At 41.5% G+C, this 15,776-nt stretch overlaps 3 protein-coding genes across 8 annotated transcripts; 2 read left to right on the forward strand and 1 right to left on the reverse strand.

Moving 5' to 3' along the window:
* The first annotated feature begins 1,602 nt into the window (after positions 1-1,602).
* On the forward strand, positions 1,603-3,765 carry iba57 (iron-sulfur cluster assembly factor IBA57). The gene is made up of 3 exons (XM_064934381.1): positions 1,603-2,089; positions 2,308-2,657; positions 3,056-3,765. The coding sequence occupies exons 1-3, from the start codon at positions 1,713-1,715 to the stop codon at positions 3,445-3,447; spliced, it is 1,119 nt and encodes a 372-aa protein (XP_064790453.1). The 5' UTR covers positions 1,603-1,712; the 3' UTR covers positions 3,448-3,765.
* Positions 3,766-3,994: 229 nt separating this feature from the next.
* On the reverse strand, positions 3,995-5,565 carry jmjd4 (jumonji domain containing 4; the record flags this gene model as incomplete). Its single annotated transcript, XM_064926386.1, is given in 7 exon segments — positions 3,995-4,771; positions 4,841-4,970; positions 5,093-5,194; positions 5,196-5,275; positions 5,278-5,360; positions 5,457-5,488; positions 5,491-5,565. Coding segments are annotated over 7 exon segments (531 nt in total), but the record flags the coding sequence as incomplete, so codon positions are not given.
* Positions 5,566-8,409: 2,844 nt separating this feature from the next.
* On the forward strand, positions 8,410-15,733 carry snap47 (synaptosome associated protein 47). 6 transcript variants are annotated; one of them, XM_064934369.1, is made up of 6 exons: positions 8,410-8,594; positions 9,084-9,612; positions 9,868-10,361; positions 10,971-11,095; positions 11,264-11,266; positions 13,260-15,733. In XM_064934369.1, the coding sequence occupies exons 2-6, from the start codon at positions 9,107-9,109 to the stop codon at positions 13,404-13,406; spliced, it is 1,275 nt and encodes a 424-aa protein (XP_064790441.1). In that variant the 5' UTR covers positions 8,410-8,594; positions 9,084-9,106; the 3' UTR covers positions 13,407-15,733. The 6 variants fall into 6 exon arrangements, with proteins under 6 accessions (XP_064790441.1, XP_064790398.1, XP_064790423.1 ...); XM_064934326.1 differs by lacking the exons at positions 11,264-11,266; positions 13,260-15,733 and adding an exon at positions 13,047-13,240; XM_064934351.1 differs by lacking the exons at positions 11,264-11,266; positions 13,260-15,733 and adding an exon at positions 13,047-13,240 and having other exon boundaries at positions 10,974-11,095.
* The last annotated feature ends 43 nt before the right edge of the window (positions 15,734-15,776 follow it).

The raw sequence follows: 15,776 nt of genomic DNA on the forward strand, positions 1-15,776 counted from the left end.
GGTGGTTGAGACTGATTTGTAAAACATTTCCATCATCTTACTCTAGGCACTGGGCTATATTGTCATATGCTGTCAAAAGGAAGCATTCTGTGACTAATTAATTTATTGACAATTATGTGTACAACACAGAGCTACAAGTTGCCTTACTACTCTTTTGACAGTGAATCAACTTAGTTCAGAAGATAACAAACATGCCTGTCCAGTCTGCCAGTGGCTGTCTGCTTGACTCTAATCATGAGGGGTGTTATGGGATTTTTATGAATAATAACTAAATTATGTATACATTGAACTTAGAACTATAACTAAACAGAATACTCTCTGTTACTGTATGAATGTATGAATCTTATTATAATCATAATACTGAATATAATGTGTGTAGTTTTTGTCAAGAATTAGAACAAGGACTTTCTGTTCCTTGTTGGAGCTATGTGGAATTACTGTGTTCCTTACAGGACATTCTGTCCCCACCTAGGGAGGGGAGAGACCTTGGGCTTGTAGTAGATTGTTTAACAGGTGGCAGACAATGTAAGAAGGCTTGTGAACTATATTGCCATAGTATCTGAGAGGAGGAGGGACATTTATGACAAAATGTGAGGTATATAGACCAATGTACCGGAAATGATAGGGAGAATGTTCCCATGAAAAAACATTTAACTATTGTACTATTGTAGACTGGGCCTCTGTCTGTCTTCATTTCTATCAGTATCCTACAAATCCTGATATAGCAGACTGAGTAGTTTAATTGAATTGTTTAATGAACACATAGTTACCAAATTCATCTAACAGGGGTCTTTCATTACATTTATAAACTGAGTGGTTTGAGCCCTGAATGCTGATTGGCTGACAGCCGTGGTATATCAGACCATATACCATGGGTATGACAAAACATGTATTTTTACTGCTCTTGTTGTTTGTTGTTAACCAGTTTATAATAGAAATAAGCCACCTTGGGTGTTTGTGGTATATGGCCAATATACCACAGCTAAGGGCTGTGTCCAGGCACTCAGCGACGTGTTGGTCCTGAAGAACAGCCCTTAGCTGTGGTGTATTGGCCATATACCATACCCCCTCGTGCCTTATTACTTAAATGTGCACCTAGTAAACCAAATCACAAGCTTCAATCTGCCGCTTTTCACAGTGCGGTGGCAGGAAAATGAATGAGAAAATAGAAGTAGTACTTTTTTCAATGGCTGAGAAATAAGAGGTATGGGGTGTGAAGGGTCAAATGAGTGAGAGTTGGCAGCACTGAATCAATATTTCAGTTGTATGAAGGCTTAAAAATCCTTATTCAGCTATATCCTCCCCATCATCTAAATTGATTGAAGTGGAAGTAAATGACCTCATTAAGGGATCATTGCATTCATCTGGATTCACGTGGTTAGTCTGAAACCATGGAAAGAGCATGTGTTCCTAATGTTTTGTACACTGTGAAGTAGTCGGTCCATGAATCAGCGTACGCGAACCAGTGGATTACATTGAAAACAACAGGCGGGCGGACATCTTGGAAGCAGTCTTATGAAAACTACCTCAGAGCTCTGAACACACGAATCTTCTGGTACGCACGCATCGTCGTGACGTAAATGCACGCAGTGCATTGTGGGATTCAAAATGGAGTTTGTTATCAAGATGTCAGCTGAAACGTCCCGTCTTGGACTTGTTTAACGAACTTTATTTAATTGTCTAGTTGCTGTTTTTCGCACACGTACCAAAAAATGCTCTGTATGGGATTGGTTTGTTTCGTTAGGGCCGCGGTTGGTCCAAACTCTTTTCTTCGACTCTCTTCACGCAATTTCAATGCTAGAAAATGTTCCGAACCCCGGTACCAGTGGACAGATGCTTGGTGCCCAGCAGGATGGACCAACATCAATAATTACAGTCAGGAAGCACGTAAGAATGAATTGGGACAGTATGTTTGCTATCATCTTCCACACAGGACCTTAATGAAAGTTCAAGGGCAAGATACAAGATCGTTTCTTCAAGGTATTGTAACCAATGACATGGAGCTCTTTGCAAAAGAGGAACATAACGTTTTGTATGCGCACATGCTGAACGTTCAAGGAAGGACACTGTATGACATTATCATATACAGGTAATGCCTTATTGTAACAGCTACATCTTATTTACGGTCAGGCTAGCCATAACCTCCATTGTGGGCGTGTCTTGCTTATCTAACTACAAAGTTTCACATAGAAGTTACTGTGCAGCAGTTAAGACTGTTTCAATTAGTTACTAGAAACCCAGGCATGATATACATTTGAAGCACTCCCACATGATGGCTGACATGTTCTTTCTTTTATTGTTATTTAGGTTGAAAGTAGCAGAAGCGGGTTGTGGTGTTCTGGTCGAGTGTGACACCACCATAAAGGATGTCATTTTGAAACATTTGAAGGTGTACAAAATCCGCCGGCAGGTGAAGATCAGCACCTGTCCAGAGCTTTCTCTATGGGCTGTGTTGCCTCAGGGAACAGCCCCAGGCCACAAGAGGCCTAAGCCAGATCTCACTGCCCCAGAAAAAGCTCTGTTGTGGGAGGAAGATCCGAGAACTGAAGCCATGGGCTGGAGGTTGGTGGTGGACAACGAAATTGATCCTCTGGAAATGATTCCATGGTGTCAGCAAGGCAACTCAGAAGAGTACCACAGGCACCGCTATGCAATAGGTAGGATCAACCAACTAGAGGTTTAAGTGGTGGAAATGGTTTGCTTGCCTCATCTAATACTATGTGGTGTGTAGCCAACTCTATGGTTGTATATCGTTAACTACTGGGTTGTTGTTATGCCATATACAATAGAACAGTTGGTTGCAGCATACGGTATGGGGTGGCAGGTAGCCTAGTGGTTAGAGCGTTGGACTAGTAACCGAAAGGTTGCAAGATCAAGTCCCAGAGCAGTCAAGGAAAACATCTGTCGTTCCTAGGCCGTCATTGAAATTAAGAATTTGTTCTTAACTGACGTGCCTAGTTAAATAAAGGTAAAATAAAAAATATGGCTAGCAGGGCTGTTGGATTGAAATGATTCCTGTAATCACCGTATGTTTCTATCTACCTGTTTCACTTAGGACTTCCTGAGGGGGTGAAGGACCTTCCTCCTGGGGTGGCTCTTCCTCTGGAGTCCAACCTGGTCTACATGCAGGGCATCAGCTTCAGTAAGGGCTGTTACATTGGCCAGGAGTTGACCGCCAGGACTCATCACACCGGGGTGGTGCGGAAGCGCCTGATGCCTGTACGCATGTCAGCACCAGCCGAAGGCCTGGAGGAAGGAGTATCGCTACAGACCCAGTCTGGCAAGCCAGCCGGGAAGCACAGGGCCGGAGTTGGAGAGCTGGGCCTGAGCCTGATCCGCCTGGCTCACGCTAAAGAGCCACTGACACTCAAGGCGTCAGAGGACACCACAGTGACTCTAGAGGCCTCCGTGCCAGACTGGTGGCCCAAAGACACTAAAGCAAAATGAGGATAGAGGTTTTTATTGACCCCATACATATGTTGAACCCCGTACATATGTTCAAAAGAGCCATATAATTTCTACATGGATAGGGTCCATAGTTACATCTTCTCATTCTAAATTAATCTAATACAGTATTTCACTGGTACCACTAGCAGCCATGTATGACAATAGTTTTACTTTGTTTGCAATATTGAAATTGCTTTAGATAGACAAATTATAATTTCAGAGTCTATCTTCCTTGAAACTGTTTGCCAGTGCACCACAATTTACTAGCTATTGTCAGAAATATTACTATGCATCTCTGGTGTAATAAACGTATAAGGACACAAAGTATGGATTTTTCTCAACATCTCATTCACACAAAACATCCATAAACGTATGTATTTCAAGACATCAGGCAAGTCATTTGGGCTACCTATCTCTGAAACCAAAGCCTTATCAACCAAATGTATTGATAAAGATGCTCAGAATGGGATACAGTGGCCTACTCCTGGTAAAGGGAGTGCTGCCCTCTAGTGGAGTGTATGGTTTCTTTAATCTACTCCAGAAAACGTTCAGTTTTTTTAAATTTCACCTTTATTTAACCAGGTAGGCTAGTTGAGAACAAGTTCTCATTTACAACTGCAACCTGGTCAACATAAAGCAGTTTGACACATACAACAACAGAGTTACACATGGAATAAACAAAAATACAGTCAATAGTACATTAGAAAAAGTATATATACAGTGTGTGCAAATGAGGTAGGATAAGGGAGGTTGAGGCAATAAATTGGCCACGGTGGCGAAGTAATTACAATATAACAATTAAACATTGGAATGGTAGATGTGCAGAAGATGAATGTGCAAGTAGAGATATTGGGGTGCAAAGGAGCAAAATATATAAAAACAGTATGGGGAGCTGCTCTGACCAGCTGGTGCTTAAAGCTAGTGAGGGAGATATGAGTCTCCAGCTTCAGTGATTTTTGCAGTTTGTTCCAATCATTGGCAGCAGAGAACTGGAAGGAAAGGTGGCCAAAGTAAGAACAAGCTTTGGGATGACCAGTGAGATATACCTGCTGGAGTGCAATCTACGGGTGGGTGGTGTGTGAGCTCAGAGTTGTATGTTCCAGTTAAAGTAATTGCAGAGCATGCATTCTAGAATGTGAGCCATCCTCTGCAGGTCACAGGCAGCGTGGTGAGGTCCTAACGTGGTCAGGGTATCTGAAAGATGCAGGGGGTAATTTGAAGAGGTGTTTCAAGAGCTCAAGAAAGACATGCGGTTGTCAGCGATGATCTTTAGGAAAGAGGCAAACTCCCTGTAGTCAATCCCAGAGCAAGAGTTCATGATGACCTGGAAAACAAAAACAATTTAGTTACTACAGACCACAGCTTTTTCAAAATAAATCTGCTTTTGACATACTGTATCTCCAAGTGTTACTCCACTCCTCTATCTCCCTCTGGACAGCAGACAGCTCGTTCTGAAGAAACTGCCACATAATGTACACATTGCAGCCATTCAACCAGTTATGGTTGATAGAGATGGTGTCTTCCTGTAGGATTATGAGACAAAAATGGGGTTATTAAGTTCAAAATTAGCCAGATGAGCTTTTGTGCTTAACTGGCAATGATTTATAAATAAGCTCTTGCACCACATCCAAACAGCAGCACTTACCAAATTATAAACTTGAAGGTGCCAACCACTGAGCACACGAATGATCTCCCCCGCTTCCTGAATGATCTCTAGTGGTTGGCAGGCCTCAACAGAGTGTGGGAAACTGCCCCTTGTCTTGAAGCTCGGGAGTAGTGATGTCATAAGCAAGGTTGCCATGGCTGTCTTGTAGAAACTCTTCTTGGCCGGGGGAAATAGGAGCCATTTTTTCCTGCCACAGATATTCACTGACCAGCTGTAGGAGCAAAACGCATCAGTGTGGAATGGCGTCCTGTAGTGATGAGAGAAACAAGCAAATGATGTTAAGGGAGAGTGAGATAAGAGGATATCCATATTAGGGTCTATAATTAAATATGTTTTGTTATACCATGAGTCTTTGGGTTCCATGTAGACGAAGCGAAGCGGTAGTCGTCCACCTCCAAGGTATCCCAATACTTATTGAACCAGTCAGAAGAAAAGAAGACTGGGGTGGTATAAACGTGTCAAGGAAAATCCCTGTTGCAGACAGGAGGAAACAGTTGAGCAATGTCTAAATCAAATCAAGTTTCACATCAATTCAAATTTTATTGGTCACATACACATGGTTAGCAGATGTTAATGCAAGTGTAGCGAAATGCTTGTGCTTCTAGTTCCGACCATGCAGTAATATCTAACAAGTGTAAAGATATAAGTGTAACATAAGTGTAAAGGAATGAATAAGAATATGTGCATATAAATATATGGATGAGCGATAGCCGAACGGCATAGGCAAGATGCAGTACATGGTATAGAGTACAGTATATCCATGTGAGATGAGTAATGTAAGGTATGTAAACATTATATAAAGTGGCATTGTGATACATTTATTACATCCAATTTTTAATTATTAAGTGGCTAGAGATTTGAGTCAGTATGTTGGCAGCAGCCACTCAATGTTAGTGTTGGCTATTTAACAGTCTGATGGCCTTGATATAAAAGCTGCTTTACAGTCTCAGCTTTGATGCACCTGTACTGACATCGCCTTCTGGATGATAACGGGGTGAACAGACAGTGGCTCGGGTCATTGTTGTCCTTGATGATCTTTTTGAACTTCCTGTGACATCGGGTGCTGTAGGTGTCCTGGAGGGCAGGTATTTTGCCCCCGGTGATGTGTTGTGCAGACCTCACTACCCTCTGGAGAGCCTTACAGTTGTGGGTGGAGCAGTTGCTGTACCAGGCGGTGATACAGCCCAACAGGATGCTCTCGATTGTGAATCTGTAAAAGTTTGAGTGTTTTTGGTGACAAGGCAAATTTCTTCAGCCTCCTGAGGTTGAAGAGGCGCTGTTGTGCCTTCTTCACCACACTGTCTGTGTGGGTGGACCATTTCAGTTTGTTAGCTTGTTTGATTGCCTTGCGGAGGGAATAGCTACACTGTTTGTATTCGGTCATGTTTCCGGTTGCCTTGCCCTGATTAAAAGCAATGGGTCGTGCTTTCAGTTTTGCGTGAATGCTGCCATCAATCCACGGTTTCTGGTTGGGGAAGGTATTAATAGTCGCTGTGGATACAACATCACCAATGCACTTGCTAATAAACTCGCTCACCAAATCAGCGTATACATCAATGTTGTTGTTCGACGCCTTCGGAACATATCCCAGTCCATGTGATCGAAGCAATCTTGAAGCGTGGAATCAGATTGGTTGGACCAGCGTTGAACAGACCTGTCGTGTTCCTGGTCATAATGTTGGTAAATTTGCATTGCTCTTATATCCAATAGTTCCTCCCGGCTGTATTTAATAAGACTTAAGATTTCCTGTGGTAACAGTGTAAGAAATAATACATAAAAAAAACAAAATACTGCATAGTTTCGTAAGAACGCAAAGAGTACAAGTACTATTTATTACAAATAAACACTTTCAAATCTCTTGGACTGCTGCTCTTTTGGACTGAGGCAACATATCAGTGAATTCAATACCTTGACATGTGTCAATCCTTCAGATAAAAGATAAAAAAACATGAGCTGGCGCCCACCCAGAATAATAGTTTGTGTGGAGGTGCTGGCTAACGGCGAATAAACTATCAAAATAAAGTCACACACTCCATGTATAATCTCCCAGCAATTTAATGGGTATTTACCAATGTTTTGGCATCACTGTGCCTTCCTCAGGGTCATGCCAAAATGTCGGCAAATACCCATTAAATTGCTGGGAGATTATACATGGAGTGTGCGACTTTCTTTATTTTGATAGTTTAGAATTGTTCAGATAGACATTCTTTTGGTGACGAGTGTCCATTCTGGATGTATTCTTTCCAGTAGTGAATAAATGATTTGCTTGGGGTTTGCATTGTATTCTTTCACATTACTGTTTGCAACAGGAACCAGAGTCTCATCTGCAAGGGTAAAAAAAATGAAAAACCTTATGTGAAAACAACTGCATCACTGCAACACAAATTATATCAGATAATTCCACAGACGATGAGATATGGCTGTCAAATCACAGATCAGAACAGCCCATGCATAGGCTAATCAAACTCGTTCATGTCACACCAACATGAATACAAAGTTACTGCGCATTGTAATAGATCTGTAACAACATTTATTTACCAAATTGCTGCAGCAGTTTCTGGAAGGTTGGTTTCCCCTCTTCAGTGATCCACTGTTTTCTGTATGTCCAGTCGAGTGAATTTCCTCGAGAACATGAATGGGTGGTTGGGAAGTAAGTACCCTTTAAAGAATTTGGAATAGCTCAACTTCTTGTCTATGTAATCCACAAAGTGCGAAGACCAGAATTTTTCATAGGATTGCCTTGGTATTTTGACCAGGCTGCAGCAGCTATAGTAAGACTCCCTGTCTATGATATTCAATAATGTAAACAAATCCTGGATATAGCTAACTAGTTAGCAAGCAATTAAAACTGGCGACGTATCTACGATATAACGACATCATTTTGGGATTTGCATTACAAAGATAAATCGGAAATTAGGAGGGTCTGGTTCGTTTATTCGAACCGACAAATAACTTTCTATTATACATGCTATGGCTATGATATTCAGTTTGCATTGCAAGGGAACACATTTATCGATGCACACGCCCAATATTAATTACAAAGCTACATATGTTTCTTTTTTTTTTGCACCTTATTGTTTCCGTACATCTTGGATATTGTCTGCTAATTCAACGTTGTCTTAAAAATACAATTTATGTAGTACATATAAGCAACGAAATTAGGCAATCATGTTAATCTACACATTTAAGGTAGCAGGATCATTGTTTCTAGACGGACTGTAAACATGTCTGTACAGAGAACCTGCCGTTGTTCCACTTCCTAAACAAATCAGTCGCCTGCAAACAGGTGTTTTTATTTAATTTTACAAATTATTAAACTGACAGATTGAAATATATATTCACAGAGCAACTGTACTCGAATAAAAATTACTTTTGCACAATCGCTAATGTTAGCGCCTTGCCCAACATTGCAGAATTGTTGCCATTGATTTCCTGGGATAGTCATAACCCTGCAGGAGCTCACGTGCCCGGTTTCTAAAAAGTAAACAAAAACATGAACGTTGAATGGTCGCTAGCTATTTTGTTTGGTTACAGCTATTCTTTAGTATGCACACAAATGTAATTTAATGCAAAATATATTTTATTTTAGAGGTAAGCTTATGAAGATGGCTGCTGGCTGGATAACTAGCTAACGTTAGATAGCTTCCTGGCGTATTATATTGTGCTTGTTTTTATAGCCAGCCAGCAAGCTTAGCATATACACAGTGGCCCTAGCAAAGTAACGTTAACTATTACACGGTAACGTATGTTTCTAGCTGTAACGTTACTGCCATGCAGTAGGTCTAAATAACTAGTCCAAAGTTCATTGATTACCATGATGACATCTAGCTAGCTACTTGAAATACCTAGCTACTAGTTCCAAAGGTTTAGGGTCTAATCGTTAATCTTGATTAACATCTTGACCTTGATTCAAGTACTCTGTTATTTCTAATATGACATCTCAATTTATGTTCACCCCTCTTTACCTAAGTGAGCATCTGAAGCCAAGTCAAGATGACAAGCCCAAACCGAGACATCCCCATCCACAGCTGGCCAGGTTCCTACTACATCAACAGCGAGAAGCACTGGGAGGCCGGGACCCTGTCCCTGACCCGCACCATATTGCGCTTCACCTCAGACCAGAGCAAAGAGAACCTGGTTGGCTTCCGCCTCACCAGGATCATGGAGATCAAGATGGAGTCGTCCAGCTTCATCTTCAGCACTTTGACTGTGTTGGAACAGGGGAATCTCAAGCACTGGTTCGGCTCACTGAGGCCCAACCGGTTGGTGGTCTACAATGTCCTGGAGCATTTCTGGAGGGAGAGGTTGTTGTCCCCCTCTACTGAGGTCCAGGGGGCCGAGGCACAGCCCACCAAGGGGAGGGAGCTGATTAACCTGGTTGCGGAGGCTCAAAGACGGCTAGAGGACACAGGGAATGTCCTCCACCATCAGGGAGAGCAGTTTGATAACGTCATGCAGGGCCTGGACAAGATCGACTCTGATCTGGGCGTGGCAGACAAGTAAGGAGGATTTTGATATTCTATTCTACCTCTGGGCCTTGTCATGTAACTGTTTTATTGTTTTTATGTTTACAAATATTGTAGCTTGCCATGGATATTGTCTGACATTTTGATGCCTTTCTATTTACATGTAATTGGTTCATCTATAATAGTAAGGAATTGAGATTGGATAGCGATAATCCAGAAGATTGATTTGTGTGAACCGTCACTGAATTGGATGGATTCCTCTAACTTCTGTCACCATTCACTCCGCAGGCTACTGTCTGAACTGCAGTCTCCCCCTTGGTGGCCTTTTGGCAAATTACCCTGGAAGAGTCAGCAGGATGCCAATGCTGAGCATGCTGCCAGAGAGGCCACTTGTAAGGGAACAGGCAAGCACAGAGTGATCACCAGCATACCAGCCATCGTTTCCAGAGGTGGAGATTCGGACCTGAAGCCTGGCTGCTTGATGGTGATGGTCTCCTCTTTAGAAGTCCGAGACACAAACTATGTGCTCCTCCACCGCTTTGAGAGGGACGAGGTGGATGACATCCGGGTGCACAATCCTTATGAGATCAGTGTGAGGCAGAGGTTCATAGGGAAGCCAGACATATGCTTCAGACTCCTGTCGGCTAAAATGCCGGAGGCCATGTCTGTGTTAGAGATGCAGTATAAGAAGAAGGTAGAGTACATGAGTGAGTACTCTGCCTTTAAGACGACCCCAGCCACAACCCCAGGTGACCAGAATCAAGGTTTAATATGGAATGCAGGTAAGAACTGTAGATTTCACCTCTGAAGTCACAGGCAGTTGTTCTTCTTTGTTTATTTTGTATTGTACATTGGTTTGTATTTGACCACCAAGAGGCAGTAAAGGTTTGTATTTTAGCATTAGTTCAATATATATCTTTGAAATAGCTTTAGGCTCAAATGTCATGATACACTCTAGATCATTTTATTTGGCACCCCAAGTTTTCTGATTTAAAACATATATAATTTTTGTTGTTTGACATAAGACTGTAAAATCCCCAGGATATCAGCTCAAAGTGTATTTTAATTTAGGAAATCTGTTCCCAAGTGCTCCCACACATAACTAGAGAGACATTGGTGGTCCTATTCCAGTGTAATCAAGGTTTTAAAGGATTCTGTGTTTGTCAAATACTATATCTGTTTGGGATTCTTGCGGTCAATTTTGCTGTATACAAATTATTTATAACTATGTTGACCCCTGCTCTAGATGATTGATTTATTACACAATTCTGCCTTTTATGTTATGAGCTATCCTCCATACATTATCATGGGGATACTGTTACGCTCATAAGATGATCATTTGTTTGTTTGAGTTGCCTTCTCACTGTATCTCTGTCCCCCTTCCTTGGCAGCAGGCTTGCAGCAGTACCAGGAGACAGAGGTCCCCAGTATGGTCCCAGCAGGAGAGCTTTCCCAGGTGCATCTACATGTCCTTAAGCCAGAGGTTACTCAGGCTGAGGTTCAGGAGCTCAGACAGGTGAGAGATCTCTCCATCTGTATACTAAAGCAGTCTAAAGTTATACTGCCCTTACATTGTCTCTCTTTCTGCTTAATACCTGTCCTTTAGACACCTGTTTTGTATGTAGAGGAAATGCATAATTTAATAACCATGTTACAATTCAGTAAAGGTATTCCATGTCAATAGCAGGTTTTAAAGAACAAGCATAATTTTGCCCATGGAAATCATGGGAAGATAAATGCTGTATTTCCATTCCAAACAGAGATTCACTGTAATGATTTAGATTTGTCAAATTATATTTTATATGTAAGTCGGTGAGACCACAAACCAAACTCCAATGTGTTTAGGAGAGAGAGAGGAGAGAGGGAAATATACATGGCCAGTTATTTGGTCGACTTTTCTGGTCAGACAGTGTATAAAGTATTTCCATTCATAGCCATAATGTTGAACAGGGTGAGCTCCATACATGGTCTATGGTCGCGAGACATAAACAGTGACGCAAATGCAGTCAATTATTTTTTATTTAACACATTATTATAACTTTCTCAGAATGCTGTATTCCATATTAAACCTCTTCATAACACAACATTTTGTGTATATCTAAGACCACATATGTAATTGGTTGGTGAACCATTACAGGTATGTTGTCATTTTCATAATCCTTCTGAAACATAGCTACAGTCTCTCCAGACATGGATGGTTCTTACTGTCCCATAAGCAATTCTTTAAAACTGAATGAAGCTAAGATTGAATGACCCTTTTGTGGAAACTGCGTTTAAAACGGAATAGTTAGTTAGGTATTACAAGTTAAGTATTGACCGCTTCAGAATGGTCTCAATACGATTGTATCTCAATATAGTTTTATATATAATCATTTTACAAACAAATCGATCATGTAAGTGACATTTTTCTCAATTAGTCTGTGTACAATTCAGGGATGTGTATTCTTTCTCTATCAATGGATTATTATGTTGTGCTGATAAGTCTTAATGGTTCTTTTGAACTACAAAGCCTGCCACTTTCTCAAGTGATACAATAGTACACTTTTTGACACACCCAACCCTTCTCTTGAAGTCATATCATGATTAGAACCTATAGTAAGAGCCCCTCGTTGAGAGCCACTTTCAACCTTATTTCCTACCCAAGTGTATAGCAAATAGACCCTTTTATCAAAAGATATTTGATACAGATTATCAATAGGTTTATTGTTCAAATCAGTTAAATATTTACAGTTCTTTATGTCCTAAACAAATTCCTACAAGTCACCTCACCTCACCTTTCATCAGTTTGCTGAGGTTATTAGCCTGCTTTTTAAAACTTGTGTGTATTTTACTAACATATCTGACTAAGTTAATACACCCAAACAAACCTACTTTTCAAGCAGTGGTGTGATGATATTGAACTTGAGCAGTAGGACTGAGTTAAAGGTCCTGTGCACATTGTTTCTGTGTCACTTACTGGCAGTTGAAAACGTACATAATGTCAATGGGTGTGTGTGTGTGTGAGCATGTGTAGGATAACATAATATTAGTTCAGAAACCACGGTGGAGCTTGGAGTGAATGTTTATTAGATTTTGCTTGGCACAACGCAGTTTATTTTAGATGTTCCATTGACCATTACATACACAGTTTTTGGAGCTTGGAGATGGAGTTGCAGAATTCCCTGAACACATGGAAAGTTGGAATAACATTTAATTTGACTTGTTTGTTATCGATGACCAGAGGAGCACCTCTGTCAAACCACCATGTGCTTGAGTATCATAAACTAGTCACATGAATATTGTTTCACATGGCGATTGTGTCTTGACCTAGCGATGTAAATTAAGTTATTATAGATCGTTTTCTTTCTGTCTCCTTGGCCCCGGCAGGCAGTGGAAGAAGAATAATGACTGAGAAGAAAGTGTTATTCCTCCTCTCTGCTCATCTCCCCCGTCTTTTCCACTGACTGACTCACTCCCTCTCCTCTCAGGACATAACGCCTAGACAAGACACTTTTTCCCCCACAACAAGAAACAAAATGACTCCCACAGACCGAGGTCAAGTACATATGTCAAATACTTGAGCTGCACTTGATTTACTTTGCCCTGTAAAGTGAAACAGAAGAAATGGATCCAAAAGTGCGAACCACAAGCTAAGTCAAGTGTGTGTGTGTGCCTATATGTTTCTCTCCCTGTTCTCTCAGATGCTAATGCAGCTGAAAAATCTTGCTCTGGAGGCTGAGACTGAGCTGGAGAGGCAAGACGAGGGCCTGGATGTTCTGACCACCTCTACGGACCAGGCCACCATGCACATAGACAAACACACCTGCCGCATGAAAAGGCTGCTGTAACTAACTTACTTACAACACAATGCAGAAATGCACCGAGTTGCTATTGCCTTACGACAAATGTATTCTGTTAGAAGGTTGTTGTACTGTACCTCTATATTTGAGGTTCCATAACCATTGAAACCAGATTTTACCATCTGCTTCGTTGTATCACATCAAGTTAAGTCTTAGCCTCAGGTGTAGTCATACACCCTTACCTCATTGTAACGTGTAAAATATAGAAATCGATGTTCCTCTCAATGTGGTAATTACTGACCAGTCCACTAGATGTTATTTACACCAAGGTGAGGAAGTGTTCACTCATCAGCACTTTGTGGAGATATCGTCCTCTTTGCACTGACAAACTATGAATATATCCAAACTTGGTTGTTGTTGACGGGAGGTTGGACAGACATAATGGTCTCTGTCACACATGTAATCCATGGTTTCTGATGTTGTACTTAAATCACAGTGAGGAGCGATTGTCACACGTGTTTTTTCCTTCTTCTTTTTCAGTTGCAGGTGTCAGTAAAGCCATCCCCCTCCCTCCCTGCACATGGTTTCCCTCCAGCTCCAAGTGTTGCATGTTCCCATGTTTCTGCTGAGTAAAGCGATGCATCGAGTGGGATCTGTAGAACTGTGAGGTATGCAGTGGGTATGTAACATGTAGCAAAGTCTGTTGAAACTGTGTCCCTTGAAATACACGGAATACTTTACAGAGCCCCTACTCTTAAGTCAATTTCTATACCATAATGTTCCGTACTAGAGAAAGCAGGGAGTAACTCACAATAGGTTGTCTCTCTGACATTATCACTGGATTTAGGAATATCTGTATAATCTTATGTGTATATGAATGACTTGCATATTTCTATGCTGTAGTGTACTCGGATGTTTTACTGAAATGTCATTATTGTCTCGCTATCATATGTGAACTTGCGATAAACTGTTATTTAAACTCAATATCTGGTAAATAATGCTTTTCTCTGTACAAATAATGCCCAAGGCTCCCCATGCTACTATACTGTAGAGAGCAGAGGAAGTATTTGAGTGGCGTGTAATTATCCAATAGAACACATTTACATAAAATACAGACGAATGGCTTTAAATAGTACAGTACGACCCGCCCAGTTCATAAAAGGCAATTGACACCGAAACAAAATATAAATGCAACATGTTAACTGTTGGTTTCATGAGTTGAAATAAAAGATCCCAGAAATATTCCATGCGCACAAAAAGCTTATTTCTCTAAAATTTTGCTCACAAATTTGTTTACATTCCTGTTAGTGAGCATTTCTCCACACCTGGCAGGTGTGTTATATCAAGAACATGATTAAACAGCGTGATCATTACACAGGTGCCCTTTGTACTGGGGACATTAAGAGGTCACTAATAAAATGTGCAGTTTTGTCACACAACACAATGCCACAGATGTCTCAAGTTTTGATGGGGCGTGCAACTGGCATGCTGACTACAGGAATGTCCTCCATAGCTGTTGCCAGAGAATTTAATGATAATTTCTCTACCATAAGCTGCCTCCAACATTGTTTTAGAGAATTTGGCAGTACGTCTAACTGGCCTCACAACCGCAGACCAGGTGTAATCACGCCAGCCCAGGATCTCCACATCCGGCTTTTTCACCTGCGGTATTGTCTGAGAGAAGCCACTGCGGACAGCTGATGAAAATATGGGTTTGCACAACCAAAGAATTTCTGCACAAACTGTCAGATACCGTCTCGGGAAGCACATCTGCACGCTCGTTGTCGTCACCAGGGTCTTGACCTGACTGCAGTTCGTCGTTGTAACTGACTTCAGTGGGCAAATGCTCAAACGCTTTTCACGGATGGATCACGGTTTCAACTGTATCGGGCTGATGGCAGACAGCATGTATGATGTCGCGTGGGCGAGCGGTTTGCTGGCGTCAATGTTGTGAAGAAAGTGCCCCATGGTGGCTGTGGGGTTAAGGTATGGGCAAGCAAAAGCTACAGACAATGAGCACAATTGCATTTTATCAATGGCAATTTGAAATCACAGTGATACCGTGACAAGATCCTGAGGCCCCTTGTCATGCCATTCGTCCGCTGCCATCACCTCATGTTTCAGCATGATAATGCACGGCCCCATGTCGCAAGGATCTCTACACAATTTCTGGAAGCTGAAAATGTCCCAGTTCTTCCATGGTCTGCATACGCACCAGACATGTCACCCATTGAACATGTTTGGGATGCTCTATCTACGTGTACAAAGTGTGTTCCTGTTCCCGCCAATATCCAGCAACTTCGCACAGCCATTGAAGAGGAGTGGAACAACATTCCACAGACCACAATCAACAGCCTGATCAACTCTATGTGAAGGAGATGTCTATGCGAATGAAATGTGTCGCACTGCACAAGGCAA

The sequence above is a fragment of the Oncorhynchus masou genome, chromosome 3 (assembly GCF_036934945.1).
Source record: "Oncorhynchus masou masou isolate Uvic2021 chromosome 3, UVic_Omas_1.1, whole genome shotgun sequence".
Classification (NCBI taxonomy): Eukaryota; Metazoa; Chordata; class Actinopteri; order Salmoniformes; family Salmonidae; genus Oncorhynchus; species Oncorhynchus masou.

Bases quoted from the DNA above. Each gene is read 5' to 3' on its own strand.
- snap47 (XM_064934369.1), top strand. From the start codon at position 9,107: ATGACAAGCCCAAACCGAGACATCCCCATCCACAGCTGGCCAGGTTCC. The intron at 9,613-9,867 runs GTAAGGAGGATT...TTCACTCCGCAG, and splicing joins GATCTGGGCGTGGCAGACAA to GCTACTGTCTGAACTGCAGT. The intron at 10,362-10,970 runs GTAAGAACTGTA...CTTCCTTGGCAG, and splicing joins AGGTTTAATATGGAATGCAG to CAGGCTTGCAGCAGTACCAG.
- iba57 (XM_064934381.1), top strand. From the start codon at position 1,713: ATGCTCTGTATGGGATTGGTTTGTTTCGTTAGGGCCGCGGTTGGTCCA. The intron at 2,090-2,307 runs GTAATGCCTTAT...ATTGTTATTTAG, and splicing joins TATGACATTATCATATACAG to GTTGAAAGTAGCAGAAGCGG. The intron at 2,658-3,055 runs GTAGGATCAACC...TGTTTCACTTAG, and splicing joins CAGGCACCGCTATGCAATAG to GACTTCCTGAGGGGGTGAAG.